Raw genomic sequence first — 18,899 nt, 5'->3', positions numbered from 1 at the left:
ACACTAACTGTGGCAGCTCAAGGACGGCACGCAAGCACACCTGCCTGTCACGTCACGAGGGAGGAGGGGGGGGGGACGACTGTCATGCGGGCATGACGACCGTCAGGCGGGCGTGTGTCATGCACACTTCTGGCGGGGTAGCGAAGGGTTAAGTCTGGCGGAGTCGCATACGACCCGGACACACAGCATCTGTCAGGCGTCGCACAGCTGTGTCATGCACTGTGGCGCACAGCTGTGTCATGCACTGTGGCGCACAGCTGTGTCATGCACTGTGGCGCACAGCTGTGTCATGCACTGTGGCGCACAGCTGTGTCATGCACTGTGGCGCACAGCTGTGTCATGCACTGTGGCGCACAGCTGTGTCATGCACTGTGGCGCACAGCTGTGTCATGCACTGTGGCGCACAGCTGTGTCATGCACTGTGGCGCACAGCTGTGTCATGCACTGTGGCGCACAGCTGTGTCATGCACTGTGGCGCACAGCTGTGTCATGCACTGTGGCGCACAGCTGTGTCATGCACTGTGGCGCACAGCTGTGTCATGCACTGTCATACGAACTCTAACACTGTAGTGCAGACTGTACCATGAACTGTCATGCGGTACCAGGGAGTGTCAGGCCGACGGTACAGTGGTACATGCACGTCATGCACTGTACGTGAGACTGACACAACATGGGAGGATCTACCATGACATGGGAGGATCCACCATGACATGGGAGGATCTACCATGACATGGGAGGATCCACCATGACATGGGAGGATCTACCATGACATGGGAGGATCTACCATGACATGGGAGGATCTACCATGACATGGGAGGATCTACCATGACATGGGAGGATCTACCATGACATGGGAGGATCTACCATGACATGGGAGGATCTACCATGACATGGGAGGATCTACCATGACATGGGAGGATCTACCATGACATGGGAGGATCTACCATGACATGGGAGGATCTACCATGACATGGGAGGATCTACCATGACATGGGAGGATCTACCATGACATGGGAGGATCTACCATGACATGGGAGGATCTACCATGACATGGGAGGATCTACCATGACATGGGAGGATCCACCATGACATGGGAGGATCCACCATGACATGGGAGGATGGGATGTGGTGCTGGGGATGTGGCAGGAGGTCGGCTTTCGGGACACCTCCATCATGGGATATCAGGAGCGGTCATGGTGCACGTTACCTGGACCATGAACACACACACACACACACACACACACACACACACACACACACACATATTGAAATTATAAACTAAACAAATCCTTTCTCCATAACAATGCGAAAAAATAAGAGAGAAAAACTCTAAATCCCTTTGATGTTTAAATTATATATATATATATATATATATATATATATATATATATATATATATATATATATATATATATATATATATATATATATATATGCAGAGAGAGAGAGAGAGAGAGAGAGAGAGAGAGAGAGAGAAAGGAAGCAAATCCCTCTCCTCAAAATCCAAAATGACACTCGCTTTCCTAAATCCCCTCGACAATGAATCTCCATCATTAATCCCAACAGATTTACATCCTGCACCCCCCCCACGACACTCCCGCTTCTAATCCCTACAAAGGCTTCACCTTTCCTGACCTTTGCCTAAAATGGACATATTGCTTTTAACCTGCAATAATCAACAAACACTGGCTTGGCAATAAGAAAAATACCACCACTGAACTACCGGTATTTCACTCGTTACTCACATGTGGTAATTATTGCATCACATACAACGAAATGTACAGGAATGTTTGTACAGTTTCTGATGTGCAAAGACATATGACCATCATTACTATGTGGTCTTGAAATATGCCTCTGCCCGTATATCTATCTATCTATCTATCTATCTATCTATCTATCTATCTATACCCACACACACATACCCACACACACACACACACACACACACACACACACACACACACACGTGCTCTATTACGTAACACATCTTGAGGTAAATCTGTTATCAATATCTAACATCAGATATACTGACCAGCGATACAGTGGAATTTTTCTCCCATTTCTCGTAACATTAGTTTGAAAACATATCTTACTGTGTTTACCGCAGCTGTAACACTACTGATGTATTTCTGTGTCTGAGCACACGATGCAAACTGGAGAACGATGGAACAATATGAATGTTCAAGCGAACGCGTAATTAGTTGTTGCCAGATGCAATAGATAAGAATAATAAACGAGGATACATTTGCTCGACCCTGGCCTGCAACGTTGCAAGGCAAACAAGGGCCTGGCAACGTACTGCACCATCTTGCGAGGCAGCAGTCGCCTGCCTACCTTACAAAGTACGTGGCATCTTGTCGCATGTGAGGGACGGAGGGATGTCTTGCCTCTTGTAATTCCCTCCCAGTGTCTCACCTCTCTCTACCTGAGCGACGTATCTTAATCACACACGACGGGAGGTACGTGTTACGTACGCACACATCAACCATGGAAGCAGTACGCAAGCAACGGTCTCTTACGCACTCAGTAATGACAGGTGTGTTCTCGTCGTGCGACACAGCTTGAGGGTGTGTGAGGGGAAGAGTTCCACAAGGGGAGGATGTAGGGAATGCAAGGTGGGTTGTGTACGGAGGGAGGAGCTGCAGTACTGGTGTGGGCAACTGGTTGAGGAACGTGAGTTTCTCTGGACAACACAGCCATCCTTCCTTCATCGAACGCTGAAGTGAAACACTTTTTCGCCTACTTATTCACTAACAATTCTCTAATCGCACTACTTGACAGCATTCTAGATAATAATAGTGAATACTTATAGTATACTTATACCTACTTTTTCGATAAATCAATTGATTCGATGACCGTATTAAGCCCCAAAGTCTTATACAATAAATGTCATCAATATCAAACTTGAAAAAATATACAATTCCAGATAAGTAAGTATAAGTATATACCGCACCACAGTACGTATATACCACACCGCACCACAGTACGTATATACCACACGGCACCACAGTACGTATATACCACACCGCACCACAGTACGTATATACCACACCGCACCACAGTACGTATATACCACACCGCACCACAGTACGTATATACCACACCGCACCACAGTACGTATATACCACACCGCACCACAGTACGTATATACCACACGGCGCCACAGTACGTATATACCACACCACACCACAGTACGTATATACCACACCGCACCACAGTACGTATATACCACACGGCACCACAGTACGTATATACCACACGGCACCACAGTACGTATATACCACACGGCGCCACAGTACGTATATACCACACCACACCACAGTACGTATATACCACACCGCACCACAGTACGTATATACCACACCACACCACAGTACGTATATACCACACCGCACCACAGTACGTATATACCACACCGCACCACAGTACGTATATACCACACCGCACCACAGTACGTATATACCACACCGCACCACAGTACGTATATACCACACCACACCACAGTACGTATATACCACACCGCACCACAGTGCGTATATACCACACGGCACCACAGAACGTATATACCACACCGCACCACAGTACGTATATACCACACGGCACCACAGTACGTATATACCACACCGCACCACAGTGCGTATATACCACACGGCACCACAGTACGTATATACCACACCGCACCACAGTACGTATATACCACACAACAGTACGTATATACCACACCGCACCACAGTACGTATATACCACACCGCACCACAGTGCGTATATACCACACGGCACCACAGTACGTATATACCACACGGCACCACAGTACGTATATACCACACGGCACCACAGTACGTATATACCACACCGCACCACAGTACGTATATACCACACCGCACCACAGTACGTATATACCACACCGCACCACAGTGCGTATATACCACACCGCACCACAGTACGTATATACCACACCGCACCACAGTACGTATATACCACACCGCACCACAGTACGTATATACCACACCGCACCACAGTACGTATATACCACACGGCACCACAGTACGTATATACCACACCGCACCACAGTACGTATATACCACACGGCACCACAGTACGTATATACCACACGGCACCACAGTACGTATATACCACACCGCACCACAGTACGTATATACCACACCACACCGCACCACAGTACGTATATACCACACGGCACCACAGTACGTATATACCACACGGCACCACAGTACGTATATACCACACCGCACCACAGTACGTATATACCACACGGCACCACAGTACGTATATACCACACGGCACCACAGTACGTATATACCACACGGCACCACAGTACGTATATACCACACGGCACCACAGTACGTATATACCACACCGCACCACAGTACGTATATACCACACGGCACCACAGTACGTATATACCACACGGCACCACAGTACGTATATACCACACGGCACCACAGTACGTATATACCACACGGCACCACAGTACGTATATACCACACGGCACCACAGTACGTATATACCACACCGCACCACAGTACGTATATACCACACCGCACCACAGTACGTATATAGTATACCACATGGCACCACAGTACGTATATACCACACCGCACCACAGTACGTATATACCACACGGCACCACAGTACGTATATACCACACGCACCACAGTACGTATATACCACACGGCACCACAGTACGTATATACCACACGCACCACAGTACGTATATACCACACGGCACCACAGTACGTATATACCACACGGCACCACAGTACGTATATACCACACGGCACCACAGTACGTATATACCACACCGCACCACAGTACGTATATACCACACGGCACCACAGTACGTATATACCACACCGCACCACAGTACGTATATACCACACGGCACCACAGTACGTATATACCACACCGCACCACAGTACGTATATACCACACGGCACCACAGTACGTATATACCACACGCACCACAGTACGTATATACCACACCGCACCACAGCTTTGCCAACACAGCACGACCCTTTGAACTTAAGGCTGTGAGCCGCCTGCGTCCGTTCAAGCCTATGAATACTTCGGCTTTACCTGAACTTTATGGCTGACAGATAATAGGTTTAAAATATTAGGTGAACATCGCCGGCATCAAGGGATAAATCTGTAGCTGATAAAAAGCAACGATTTATTGAAAGGTGCACACTGTAAACCCTCCCACAACACTGCTCGCCAACATCTGACCAAAGACATAAACATGACACATTTTCTTAACATCTACGTACACTCATGACGAACGTCTCGCACAGATTCAACCACATGTGCCGAGATTCACGAGGCATTACAAACGTCCACTGCATCTGCTGGTTCTACGAACATTATAGACACATTAACATGCATACACAAACATTATAGACACATTAACATAAATACACAAACATTATAGACACATTAACATACATACACAAACATTATAGACACATTAACATACATACATCAACATTATAGACACAGGAACATACATACACAAACATTATAGACACATTAACATACATACACAAACATTATAGACACATTAACACACATACACAAACATCATAGACACAGGAACAAACATACACAAACAGATTTGAAGTCGACCAAACATTGGCTTCCCAAGAAATGGCAAGGTAAAGATTTCTCAGAAAATGAAATCATGAAACATTTAGCCTCTGTCACTTTAATGAGCTAACGACCATTTGTATCTAGGTATCATCATCGTAAATATTGGGTAATTAATATCTACCAATTATTTACCTTGTCTAATGCTGTTAATATCTATTTAATTTGGTTTGATATTCTACTTGATAAACGTAATTCTGATATATATATTCGGGTTTTAAATATCATTATGATCAAATAATACTATGACATACTAATAGAGAGCAGACACGTCTCATTAATACGGTCTAATGTGGCCTCTATGATAATAATAATAATGATAATGATATTAATGATAATGATAATAATAATAATAATGATAATAATAATAATGATAATAATAATAACAATAATAATAATACTACACGGCTGATCATCATGACAATATACAACATACAACAAGGACACAAACAAATATGAACATGACCCCAACATACAGGTCAGTGAACTCTTACACATACGAATTTGATAAAGTTAACTATAAACATATTCTTTTACAAATACATTCCTCCGTTGCTCTTACTTCAAAGGCACAATGTTATAGAAATCTATACAAATGATATAAATTGCGTTCAGGCACATGGGATATATGCACAATGACCCAGTTATCCCCTCCTGGTGACCTCTGACCTTTGAGCAAGACATGAAATAAATCCAACTTGGGCGAAGCTTGACCTCTATTGGACGACCACAGTTCCCTTCACCTCTTCAGCACGACAGGTCGCCCACTGAACACGACGGTACGAACCCTTGAGCACGACAGGTCGCCCACTGAACACGACGGTACGAACCCTTCAGCACGACGCTACGACTGTTCAGTGAGACAGTACGACGCTTGGTACGATGGTCGTGAACTTCGACACAATACTTGAAGGTCAAGTCAAATAACAGGTCATGATGCCCACTGGTCTCACCGTCGTGTTCTGGGACCGTACCGTCGTACTGAAGGGTCGCACCGTCGTACTGAAGGGTCGTACCGTCGCACTGAAGCGTCGTACCGTAGCACTGAAGCGTCCTACCATCGTACTCAGTGGTCGCATCGTCGTACTGAAGGGTCGCACCGTCGTACTGAAGGGTCGTACCGTCGTACTGAAGGGTCGTACCGTAGCACTGAAGCGTCCTACCATCGTACTCAGTGGTCGCATCGTCGTGCTAAAGGGCCGTGCCGTCGTGCTGAAGGGTCGTACCGTCGTACTGAAGGGTCGTACCGTCGTGCTGAAGCGTCGTACCGTCGTGCTGAAGGGTCGTACTGTACAGATCAAGATCGCACGGTCGTACCCACAGTGCGTCACGACAAATAATACCATTACAACATTCCGGAGAACAAGAAAAAAAGATCCATCGATGAGAACATAAACAACATAATGACGTACACAACCTACTCCATTCATGCAACAACAACAACAACAACAACAACAACAACAACAACAACAACAACCAACAACAACAACAACATTAGATGAATAACAACAATGAGTGACCTAACAATGAGTAAATAATCCACGATAAGAACTGGCCTGGCCCGGGAACCACGTCCATCACTTACCACAAGGCAGGAGAGAGAGAGAGAGAAAGAGAGAGAGAGAGAGAGAGAGAGAGAGAGAGAGAGAGAGAGAGAGAGAGAGAGAGAGAGAGAGAGAGAGAGAGAGAGAGAGAGAGTTTGTCGTATGACGCCACACACTGCCTTGCCCCTAAGAACACAGAGGCCCACTTGAGCATCATGTACAAGGATACCTCGCCCTCAAGGGGTGGAGGTGGTTGAGGACGCACTGAAAAAGGAGTTTTATACCAATATTTCTATCAGTAATCAGAGGTTACGCTCCTAAACTACAGCAGCCAGTCTTTGCCACATACAATGCTAATCAATTTACAGCAGAAACCAAACTAGTTTCTCTGAGAGGAAGAAATATACGAGATCCAAAAATGTCATTTTCCTCGACAGGAAGATTTGAAACACGAGACGTGCCCAGCAGAGGGTGTGGTGGAGAGGCAACCTGCAGATCTATGGCAGGAAAATATCATGAAAAAAAGGAGGGAGAAAAGACAGGAGGAGTCAGTATATCAGTAACACGTCTCATACCTGCTGAAGAATAAGACAGGAAGCCATATACACAAGATACACGACGGCTACACACGCACCACGAACATAAATTTACTTATGTCTTACAGCAAAACTTCTCACACACACACACACACCATCTTACGCCAGGTACCCAGTTATCGACCAGTCATACACGAGGAGTGTGAAGTGTTGGGTTGGTTATGAGCACACTGCCCTACCCAGGATTCGAACCATGCCCGTGAGATCAGTGGGTCGCAACGGTAACCACTGCACCACGGTGGTTCGTGTGTGTGTGTGTGTGTGTGTGTGTGTGTGTGTGTGTGTATTTTCATGGCAAATTTCTTTGTTTGGACATGTGTATTAAGACGCCCAAAAGACATCATGAAAAATCAAAAAAGAAAAAATGAGTTTCAAATTTTTGTGTGCAATGTCCTCTTACCAGAGTTATATCATGACATACAAAACACTGGAACACGCAAGTGTGGCGTCGGCCCAGGTAACACGGAAGTGTGGCGTCGGCCCAGGTAACACGGAAGTGTGTGGCGTCGGCCCAGGTAACAAGGATGCTATTATCATTCTTTTAATGGTCTTTCCCCAGCCCCCCCAGCACCCCATGCCCAGGAGGCTCGCCTTACTGAACACTATTATCAAACGTTCAGACAATGTATGTATCATTTCTCCTTACTATAAACTGATTGCTACAAACTGTGTGTGTGTGTGTGTGTGTGTGTGTGTGTGTGTGCGCGTAATTCCCCATTAGTATTGCATGTAGAGGGAGTGCTAAAGTCAATGGACCCCATATCTTGCTCTTTATCTACTACCCCACAAAGGAGTTCTCATTCCCTGCTACTTGAAGCAAAGCAGCGTGTTAATTTCACAATATCTGGACAGTGTTGACTCCACCCACACCCACCTGTCGTAATAACATGACGTTGGACATAGCCGAAACTTACGTCATGACGCAGATTAACCAGAGTCCCACTGGATCCATGTAGCGTAGCCATGAGGTAATCTCCAGTGCGTGGCAGGTGCAGCTGTTCCCACGGGGGCGCCTCACACCAAGACACCTTTCCTTGCTTGCAAGCAACGTCACAGTACACACCCCACCTTCAACTTTTGACTCCAGTCATTCCAAAACACGACCTCCTCACCTGGAGTTGAAAGTTGAAGGCGGGGTCTGGACTGAGGCGTTGGCTGGATGTAAGGAAAGGTGGACTGGTCTGTGGGGAGGAAGTTATGGTGGAGGCTGTCAACCATGACCCTGGGGGACAGTATTATGGTGGAGGCTGTCAACCATGACCCCGGGGGAGGGTGTTATGGTGGAGGCTGTCAACCATGACCCCGGGGGACGGTGTTATGGTGGAGGCTGTCAACCACGACCCCGGGGGAGGGTGTTATGGTGGAGGCTGTCAACCATGACCCTGGTGGAGGAAGTTATGGTGGAGGCTGTCAACCATGACCCTGGTGGAGGGTGTTATGGTGGAGGCTGTCAACCATGACCCCGGGGGATGGCGGCCATTAACCCCCGGGGGAGGGGGAGGGTGACTATGGCTGCAGCAAAAAATGACACACGAGTCTGGGCTGGTCAGGCAAGTGATCATCCACGTCCGTGTACAACACTTACTCACTTCTCCTTCCCTCCTCCAATGTGTCGTAACGGATTACCTCACTTTGTGATGAGGAATCACAACTCGTTTTCTTCTTACACTCACAACAGCTACTGGTCCTTCCTTACCACAACAACTGCCTTTCTTTTAACATCACTTCTCTCTCTCTCTCCTCTCACAATAACCCTTCTTTTTCCTTCCTCTTGTACATCTGATATTCCTCTCCTACTCCTGCTCTCACCATCCACTCCTCGCCCCTCCCATCTCTCACATACAGAACTCCCTTCCGACTGCTTCTCTTTAAGCCCCCATGAGCGACGCAGATCTCAGACGGTAACGCACTTTTCTCCCGTGCATCTGCTGGTGTTGCACCTCGCCAATCTTCCTCCTCAACACATCCTCAACACACGACCCTCAACAAAAAAAAATGACTAACGCAGTAAACCAAAGGTCGAGCCTATCGCAGCCTTGAAACACTGGGGCAAAACGGTGAAAATTTTTGAGAACAATGGCAATATTGGGCAATGCAGCCAGCCCCGCTCTCTCTCTCTCTCTCTCTCTCTCTCTCTCTCTCTCTCTCTCTCTCTCTCTCTCTCTCTCTCTCCTGGAATGTAGGCCAGGCTCGGGGATTTCAAGGGAGGCACAGAGCCGGGCTATTTTTAGGCCAGGAGGCACTAAGCCAATTGTGGGGTCTGGATGTGCGGGGTCGTACGCGTACGACTTGCAAAGGGTCGAGCCGTGAACACGCTGTACGACGGGTCGTGCGACGACGACACGATACACGGGTGAGCTACACCGCACAGAGAGACAGAGGTAGACAGACAGAGGGACAGACAGGTAGACAGACGGGTAGATATAAAGACAGAAAGATGAAGATAAAAAGACACAGACAGTAATGATTCTGGCTTGTCACCAGAAGGCGACCCTGACGATCAGCCATATTTTGCCCACAAAAAAGTGGGGGAGGTGGGTGGAGAGGAGCTGATCCTAAACTTCATAAAATACAGAAAAAAATTCCCGACAGCCATCAGCGTTTGAGCGAGATGACTGCAGCCCAGAGGAGGGAGGTTAGCACTTGCCCCACCCAGCGGCAGGACAACAGTCACCCTTAACTCCTCCTCCCTCACATGGGTCTACCCTGCCACACCGGCGGCATCCACACAGCTCCGGGGATATAACACAAACCCTGCCACACCGGCGGCGTCCACACAGCTCCGGGGATATAACACGAACCCTGCCACACCGGCGGCGTCCACACAGCTCCGGGGATATAACACGAACCCTGCTGGTCTTCACACAGACGCTACACCGTGGGGACCCTCACTACATAACCACACACACATTACACGAGTGTAACAACTCTCCACCTAACTCCCGCATTCCACAAGACATTCAAAATACCATCACACGTCAGCGAATGCAAATCTCTGCCTCGTTTGTTTGCCAGTGCACACATGGTAGACATGCCCACCCCAGAGCTTGCTGACCAAACTCTATTTCCCCGACGCCAAAACGTCTAGTTCTGAAACTAAAGCCTTGACAGATAAACTACAGCTACCACTACTACTTACTACTACTACTACTACTACTACTACTACTAATGATGATAATAATAATAATAATAATAATAATAATAATAATAATAATAATAATAATAATAATGATGATGATAATAATAATAATGATACAGCATAGAGATCCATTGATACACGACAACCAAATTTCATGTTAATGGTCTTTCATTTTCCTCACCTAAAAAGCACCGAGGGAAGGTGTATCATAGTCCCCCTCCTAAACATGAGATGTAACAATGTCGTTCCCACTCTCACCTAACAGCTCACACACTGACATCCTGAATCTATATCGGCCAATGACATTTTCACATCAGTATCAAGTTCTGCTGTCAACTTCCCCCGTCTATCTTAACTCCAGCACAAAACATCAACAACAATTATCATACAACATTCAGATGTCTTCCTAACTCCACAGTTTACTGATAACCAACACCAGTACTATACAAACTGTGTCTAACTCCCCAGAATCATCCTTGATATTAACCTACAAAACATAACACAACATTTTCATCATCCTTCACTATTTATTGCCTAAATCTTATTCTCTTTCTTTCAGTGAAAACATTAAACGCATACAATTTAACACACACACACACACACACACACACACACACACACATACACACACACACTTATAAACTCATACACATAAATAAGTGGAGGTGCACACATGCACGCGTACAGACCAAGAAATTCACCCCAGCGTTCATCAAGCCACATGACAGCCATGAATCTTACCAGCAAATATATTCTTAATGTAATCATTTCCTCCACACCGAATTATTCTGGATAGTCGCATGCAAAACAAGTCTCCCTGCAAGGAGGAAGAATGAAACCGAAGACAACACAGAAGAAAAAGTGAAACATATTCAGTTCTTAAGTCGAGACGTTACGGGGTCAAGCATCAAAGCAGTTCGGAGTCGAAGTTGTGTTTTGATTTTGCGGTTGTCATCAAACTACCCTTCTGACTCACACAAGAGGCTATAGACTTTAGGGCGACCTTAGAGTCCCTCAAGGACCTGAAACCTGTACAGTTAGATTCAGACGACAACGGAACTTGAGTCATCGTAACTACAAGGGAAAATGCATTTATGTATGGATCCTGAAGCATACTGTGAGGGTGAGAGAGATGCCAGGTTCGCTGGATCTATCCCACACGTCAGAAAGAAAACACTGAGGGTCTTCAGGATCATGACGTCACTAAGAGGCCTCATTCAGGTACAATGTCGGCAAGACAGATGATCAACCGGCACGTTAACGTCTCTCAAAAGCCTGAGAGAAGAGCATCTCACGGGTGAGGCATGTGATCATGGACGTCTTTAAGGTACAACAATTGCCGCACCTTGCAAGACGAAGGCGAGGCTCCAAACCGTCTTCTTTAAGAGTTAAAGTTGCCTGGGCTGCCCTTTCCACCCACCACGCAGCCCTGACGTTGTGCGGAGCACTGTCTTCACCCAGGCATATCAACAGTACAGTCCAGTTATTCACGAATTTCTATGAAAATTTATGACTGGAATTGTTTTTCATGACATTTCAGGTTTTTTCTCCTTCATAATCGTTCAGCACTTGAACGAGATAAATACGTTGGCGTGCGAATGGCCAGTTAAGAGTCGTGGGATAGACCAATCAGATGGTGTGCTAGTGACCAATCAGATGACAGAGTGATCACTCAGATGACAGAGTGACCACTCAGAGAGGAGGGGAGCGGCCCATCAGACGTATCGGGAGTGACGTGTCAGAGGACGCGCGAACGTTGCCCATCATCATCGTCCACCTGAACTGCAGTGTACACACTTGTCAGTGTGCCACCCCGCCAGTGTGTGCCACCCCGCCAGTGTGTGCCACCCAGCCAGGGTGTGCCACCTAGCCAGTGTGTGCCACCCAGCCAGGGTGTGCCACCTAGCCAGTGTGTGCCACCCCGCCAGTGTGTGCCACCCCGCCAGTGTGTGCCACCCCGCCAGCGTGTGCCACCCCGCCAGTGTGTGCCACCCGGCCAGAGAATGACTTCAACACGAGAGCATCATAATTGGTGGAGGCAGCCAAGCGCGCTATCTGTCAGACCACAAAGTTGCGACAGCGCATAAAAACGTCTCACTGGTCATCCAATCATTTGCATCTCAATGTCTACGGATAACTCACTCACATGGCCTCCAATATACCATGGCGTTCTTATAAATAAATAAAAAAAAAACTTCGTCTCTCTAACGTTGGGCCGCCACGCCCTCCTCGCGTTAATCCAGGCGGGTCCTCAACATACTAAGAAGTTTGTGCAGGTGGCCAACTTAAACATTCAGGTCATGTACATGTTGCTATCTGGTACTCGACCTTGGCCTCAAACCCTACACGACAGGACGAGGGACCGAACCCTGGCTCAACCTGGACAGTCTGGTTGGTGCCCCTGAAGGCGTCCCTCACACGTTTCCACCACAGTTACTTGCTGTGCGTCAGGTCAATCAAGGTCACAGGTTCTATTCTACAGGTAACGTATGACGTCACATCTTAAACATAACACAAACCTAACGCACAAATATGAGAGTTTACCATGTTGTATAAAAGTCAGAGACATGTTGACATACACTTAATGACTTGTTGTATTTGTGAGGTGTTCAATATGTAGGATGTATCTGTTAATGAGGTGCTGAATATATGCGGTGTATCTGTTAATGTATATAATACAGTGTATCTGTTAATGACGTGTGGTATATAATGCAAATCATGTGTTCATGAGAAGGTACAATGTATATGGATGGTAACCTTGACTTCTCATTTCCAGCAGCACAAGTAACCATCTCTTACATCTCCCTGCGTTACCACGTGACGTGACGCTGGGGCACAGATCAACAACTGTCCTCCCACGTAGTGTCACTCCTGAGGCACTCAGCACACTCCCTGCTGCGCAACTCCCCTCACTCCCCATGGAGTGCACTCAGCCCCTTCACAAGCCTTCCCTACCGCGCACTGCCACTCCCGAGGCACTCAGTCACTCCCCACTTACCACTCATTCACCATCTAGATGTTACAACCTTCCCCCACACCCCCACCCCCTGGAGTTACAACCCTTCAACTGAAATATAAACGACCTACATACACCTGGCCCACAGCTGCGACAAACAGGTGTGTAGATAACATAGCAGCTCAGACACTGGCGGACCGACACAGCCACCACTGGTACATTACCATGCTAAACGACCACAATGATAGAGGCGACACAGTGCCTGGATACAGTGATAAAATGTACCGCAGAACTACAAGAGAAATCACCATCAGAATACAGTGTTATAGTGCAAGGGCTACGTCTGGTGTCACAGACTAATACACTGTAAGACGACAGTATATTACCACAGCTCAGTGCTACAGTGCAAGGCAGACAAGAGTAGTACACTGTTATGGTACACTGGTGAGGTACACTGTTATGGTACACTGGTGAGGTACAGTGTTACAGCAGAGTACAAAAGAAGAGTGTAGGAGGGTCATGTCTGGCTCCCCCAACCTTGCATCAATAAGTACTGAACATAATTTGAGAATATATTCTTCAGCCGGGGACCCTCTTCAGGGGGGTTCCACACCCTCACCTGGCAGCAGGGCCCCCACGGTAGGTATTTCCTGCCTTCACTTGACAGCAGGGCTCCCCCAGCAGGTGTTCCCCTCCCCTCACCTAGTAACACGGGCTGGTGAGACCCCCCCCCCCCCTGTCTCAATTCACCCCCGCCCACCGCCAGATGTATCAAGGGAAAATGTATACACGGGACGCAGGTGTACACATACGACGTTAACAGAGCCGTGCACTTGAGTTAATTAATCCCATCGTTAAGTTCTACTTCAAATTAAGGTCGTGAGGAGTTCTACATTTCAGGCGGGTTCTTCCCTTACACCAGTGGAAATCTGTACACTAAAGATGTACCAACCAGGAAGGATGTGCTACCGAGGGTACATGTGTACACCTCTGGTCAGACTACAACAGTGTAGTACACATCTGGCCTGGCTGTCACGGGCATCTGAACACAAGAGGAGCCGGGGACTCAACAGAAGGTCACAGTCGAGGCAGATCGGAGGGGACACGGTGGAGCGACAATACGTCCGGATGCCCTCAGTGGGAAGGGATGGGAACTAGAGATCCCCATGGTGGAAGGATGTGTAACATGTGAACCCTCGGTAGGTAAGGAAGGGAACTAGAAAGTCACCATGATGGGAAGAACGCGCAAGAAGGCGCCATGTCGTAAGACGCGTCAAACAATCCTGGAGGGACATGCATAGTTGATGAGAAACACCGTCGAGGGACACAGTGACGTGGATAGGACATGCTGAGGAAGTGGACAAAGTGGAGAGGGACCATATACATGCCCACGGCGGCCGTCCACGACTGAGGACGACACTATACATGGCAGGAGTCGTGTGGTGTGGGAACAAACCAAGCAAACCACACACTGAACCTGGCAGTCAGCCCAGCACCAGCAAAGACCACAGCAGGTCAGGAAAGTAAGTGTGAGGATAGACTACACCTCACACTCGTCTGCAACTTTATAAACAAAACATTTCGTTTTCTACGATACTAAACCTGTTTTATATATTCTTTCTTTTCATGTAGGGACAACAAATGGGAACTCTCTGGCCACAAGTGAGGCACAAAAACAGACTAATATTAATCAGTTATGCAAAACTCAAGTTCCTTACCACACAGACGAGGGTTTTATTTTATATTCTGTAGTTGTGTTGCTTCATATTTTGTAGAACTGGATCGAAAGACAGTCTTAGGTGAAACCTCACACACACACACACACACGGTACCGAGGCACAGGAGAGAGTGCATCTTTAATAACCAAACAACATGGCAGTTTCATTTCTCTACACAGGAAGACAGATGGTTGGAGAGGAGTCGTAATAAATCATGAACAGCTGTTTGTGAAGCTGTCACAAGGGGGGCCTGGAAAGCCGTCAACATAAAAGAGGATTAACGCACGGCAGGCAAGGGTCAGGCGGTGTGACTGGTTAACACAACCAGCAGGCAGGCAAAGTCGACGGCAACCAGGAAGTGGCCACAAACGTGGCAACCCAAAGCAAAAGAACCTGAGGGAGGAGAGGTGGGAGGCTGGCAAACAAGAGGGAGGTTGGTAGGTAACAGGTGGCAATCAAGGAGCCAGCCACTGACATGGCGGCAAGTAAAGGCAAGCAATGTGAACACGACGGCGACCAATACAGCACCTCCTCCTGCCGACACGAGACCTTCCTACCTCCAGGGATGAGTGACCACCCCGGCCAACGACGCTCTGTCAACCCTCAAAACCATCGAAGCCAACCCCCAGGTGGTGAGGTTCTGAGGCCACCCTCACCCCAACCCCCAGGTAGTGAGGCCACCCTCACCCCAACCCCCAGGTTCTGAGGCCATCCTCACCCTAACCCCCAGGTGGTGAGGCCACCCTCACCCCAACCCCCAGGTAGTGAGGCCATCCTCACCCCAACCCCCAGGTGGTGAGGCCACCCTCACCCCAACCCCAGACAGTAACGATCACACGCACGACCATCGATCCTTCCTGTTAATCCACGTTTATACGAGACTTGTGACGGCGCCGTTACCACTCAGGTAACACCTGGTTGTGACGGCGCCGTCACGCTCTATAACACCTGGTCACCACATCTCCGTCACAGCCTGTAACACCTGGTTGTTATATCCCCATCAACTCGTGTTTATACTGCATGTGGAAAACACACACACACACACACACACACACACACACACACACACACACACACACACGCCACCCTGGCTATACGCACGTGATCTACAGCTACGCCACATCAACTTCATACGCTATTTCTTCGTAAGACAGACTCGCACAATACATACATCTCTCCACATACGGAATGGGGTGTGGGGGGTTACACCCCTTACATGTACAGTACACATAGCTTTCCGTACACTACACTTTCCCTTCTGACGTAACACAATAATAACTTCACAGTATCATCTGTGTACTTGGCCCACACACCATATTATCATCCCCTCCGGCCATCTCCTTCATCCCTCCCCCCCCTTCCCCACTAAGCTGGACTTCTCTTAAGCCAAGATATATTTCCTCCATCCTCCCTAAAAACTCATCTGTTAACTTAAGCTAAATCTAAAGATGATAAAATGGACCTTAAAGAGAAAAGTTGAGCTTAAAATGAAGGAAGGAAAGAGAGGAGTGTGTGTGTGTGTGTGTGTGTGTCAGTACACATGAGACAGGAGTCACACAGACGTGGAAGCAGGAAGGTTCTTTTCTTAACAACATCATGTGCGTCAGACAACCATGTCGCCACTAGGCAAGGTAATTGTTACACGCATATTCTCGGTCCTCAGTAAACGACTGCATTATGCAAGCATACATAGTTTGCAGCTATACTATATACTGGCATACTTAACTGTTATACTGAATGCTGGTATACTGAACTGTTATACTGTATGTTGGCATACTCAACTGTCGTCATTGTGCACACCAGCACAGTAAACAATCACTTAGAACGTAGACACGCTGGCCAATCATCGTTCAGAAGGCAGACACAGCAACCAATCATCTTCATCGTAGGTAAAGCGATCATTTTGTTACCACACCAGGGTAGTGAGTACCGTTCGTCTTCTGTTTACTGTTGTGTGTCTTCCCAGTCTTTCCTTACCTGGTAATGATGTCATCCTTCATCACAGGCATGATGTACACATTAGTATACACACGCTAGGCTGTATGTATGATTGTGGCTGGTATGCTTCATACTCACACCCAACTTTCTCTACCAACGAGGCACGAGGACTGCCTGTGTTGACTCTGTCCTAGTCTGGGGTGGTGGGTGGGCGGACTTTAATAATAATAAATCAAGGTAATAAGGCGGAGGAAGATGGGCACACTGGTCTAGTGTGGTCAAATTCCTTTACTAAGAAGAGTAAGAGAAAAAACGATTACGACGGTAAACAATGGCAGTCTACAATACTACCTCACTTTCATAAAACTGAACCTCATTCATACAACACATATACAATCAGAGATGTCTTGGGATCCCCGGTTCACAACACATATACAAGCAGAGATGTCTTGGGATCCCCGGTTCACAACACATATACAAGCAGAGATGTCTTGGGATCCCCGGTTCACAACACATATACAAGCAGAGATGTCTTGGGATCCCCGGTTCACAACACATATACAAGCAGAGATGTCTTGGGATCCCCGGTTCACAACACATATACAATCAAGGTTCCCTCACGAGAAGCCATCTATGTATGTGCCGTCATTACTGTACTTCCGTAGGGCGGGTCAGGTACTACATCACATACGGCCTCCAGCCAGACCTTGTGAGCACACATCACTGGGGATCCGCTCCGCTCGAGCACTCAGAAATGATCAGTTGTACTCACAAGAGGAAGTCCTGCTCCCAGCATGGTTGGGTCCCTTTGACGCACACTGTAGTCGACTTGACATTCTGGAGTTTTAGAGTGACATAGCTGTTCAGCTGCTCGCCTGGCGGGGGGGAAGGAGAGCAAGACATGAGTTACCACTGCATAACCTCCTCCTCCTGCTGCTGCTGACGCTGGAGCAGGTATATACATATGACTGTTTACCATACATGACACATACACAAGAGGGAACTAAGAAACATATGAATGAAATATGAAACATGGGACATGAATGAAACGTGAAACATGTGAATAAAACATGAAATATGTTAATGAAACATGAGTAATACGGATGAAACATGAGTAACATAGATGAAACATGAATAACATGTATGAAACATGAGTAACATGGATGAAACATGAAACATATAAATGGCAAATACTCATGAGACCAGCGACGCTACAGTTAATACAGGAAACTAACATGTTTTCATCAAATAACAGAAAGATAATTTGAAACTAAAGAATAAGCAACAAATGATACATGTTTATCATCTGGTCACAACAATACGACCCTTGGGTATGATGACCTG

General features: G+C 47.2%; 1 protein-coding gene across 2 annotated transcripts in view; it reads right to left on the bottom strand.

Annotated features, from left to right (window-relative positions):
- Window positions 1-18,899, bottom strand: part of unc-13 — an 820,923-nt gene that overhangs the window by 583,137 nt on the left and 218,887 nt on the right. For both annotated transcript variants that reach the window (XM_071690929.1, XM_071690930.1), the window contains exon 3: window positions 18,328-18,430. In XM_071690929.1, the coding sequence (XP_071547030.1) occupies window positions 18,328-18,430 (103 nt within the window). The remainder of the gene's footprint in view (window positions 1-18,327; window positions 18,431-18,899) is intronic.

Source organism: Panulirus ornatus, chromosome 49, assembly GCF_036320965.1.
Source record: "Panulirus ornatus isolate Po-2019 chromosome 49, ASM3632096v1, whole genome shotgun sequence".
Lineage (NCBI taxonomy): Eukaryota > Metazoa > Arthropoda > Malacostraca > Decapoda > Palinuridae > Panulirus > Panulirus ornatus.
This window is presented reverse-complemented; position numbering and strand designations above follow the sequence as displayed.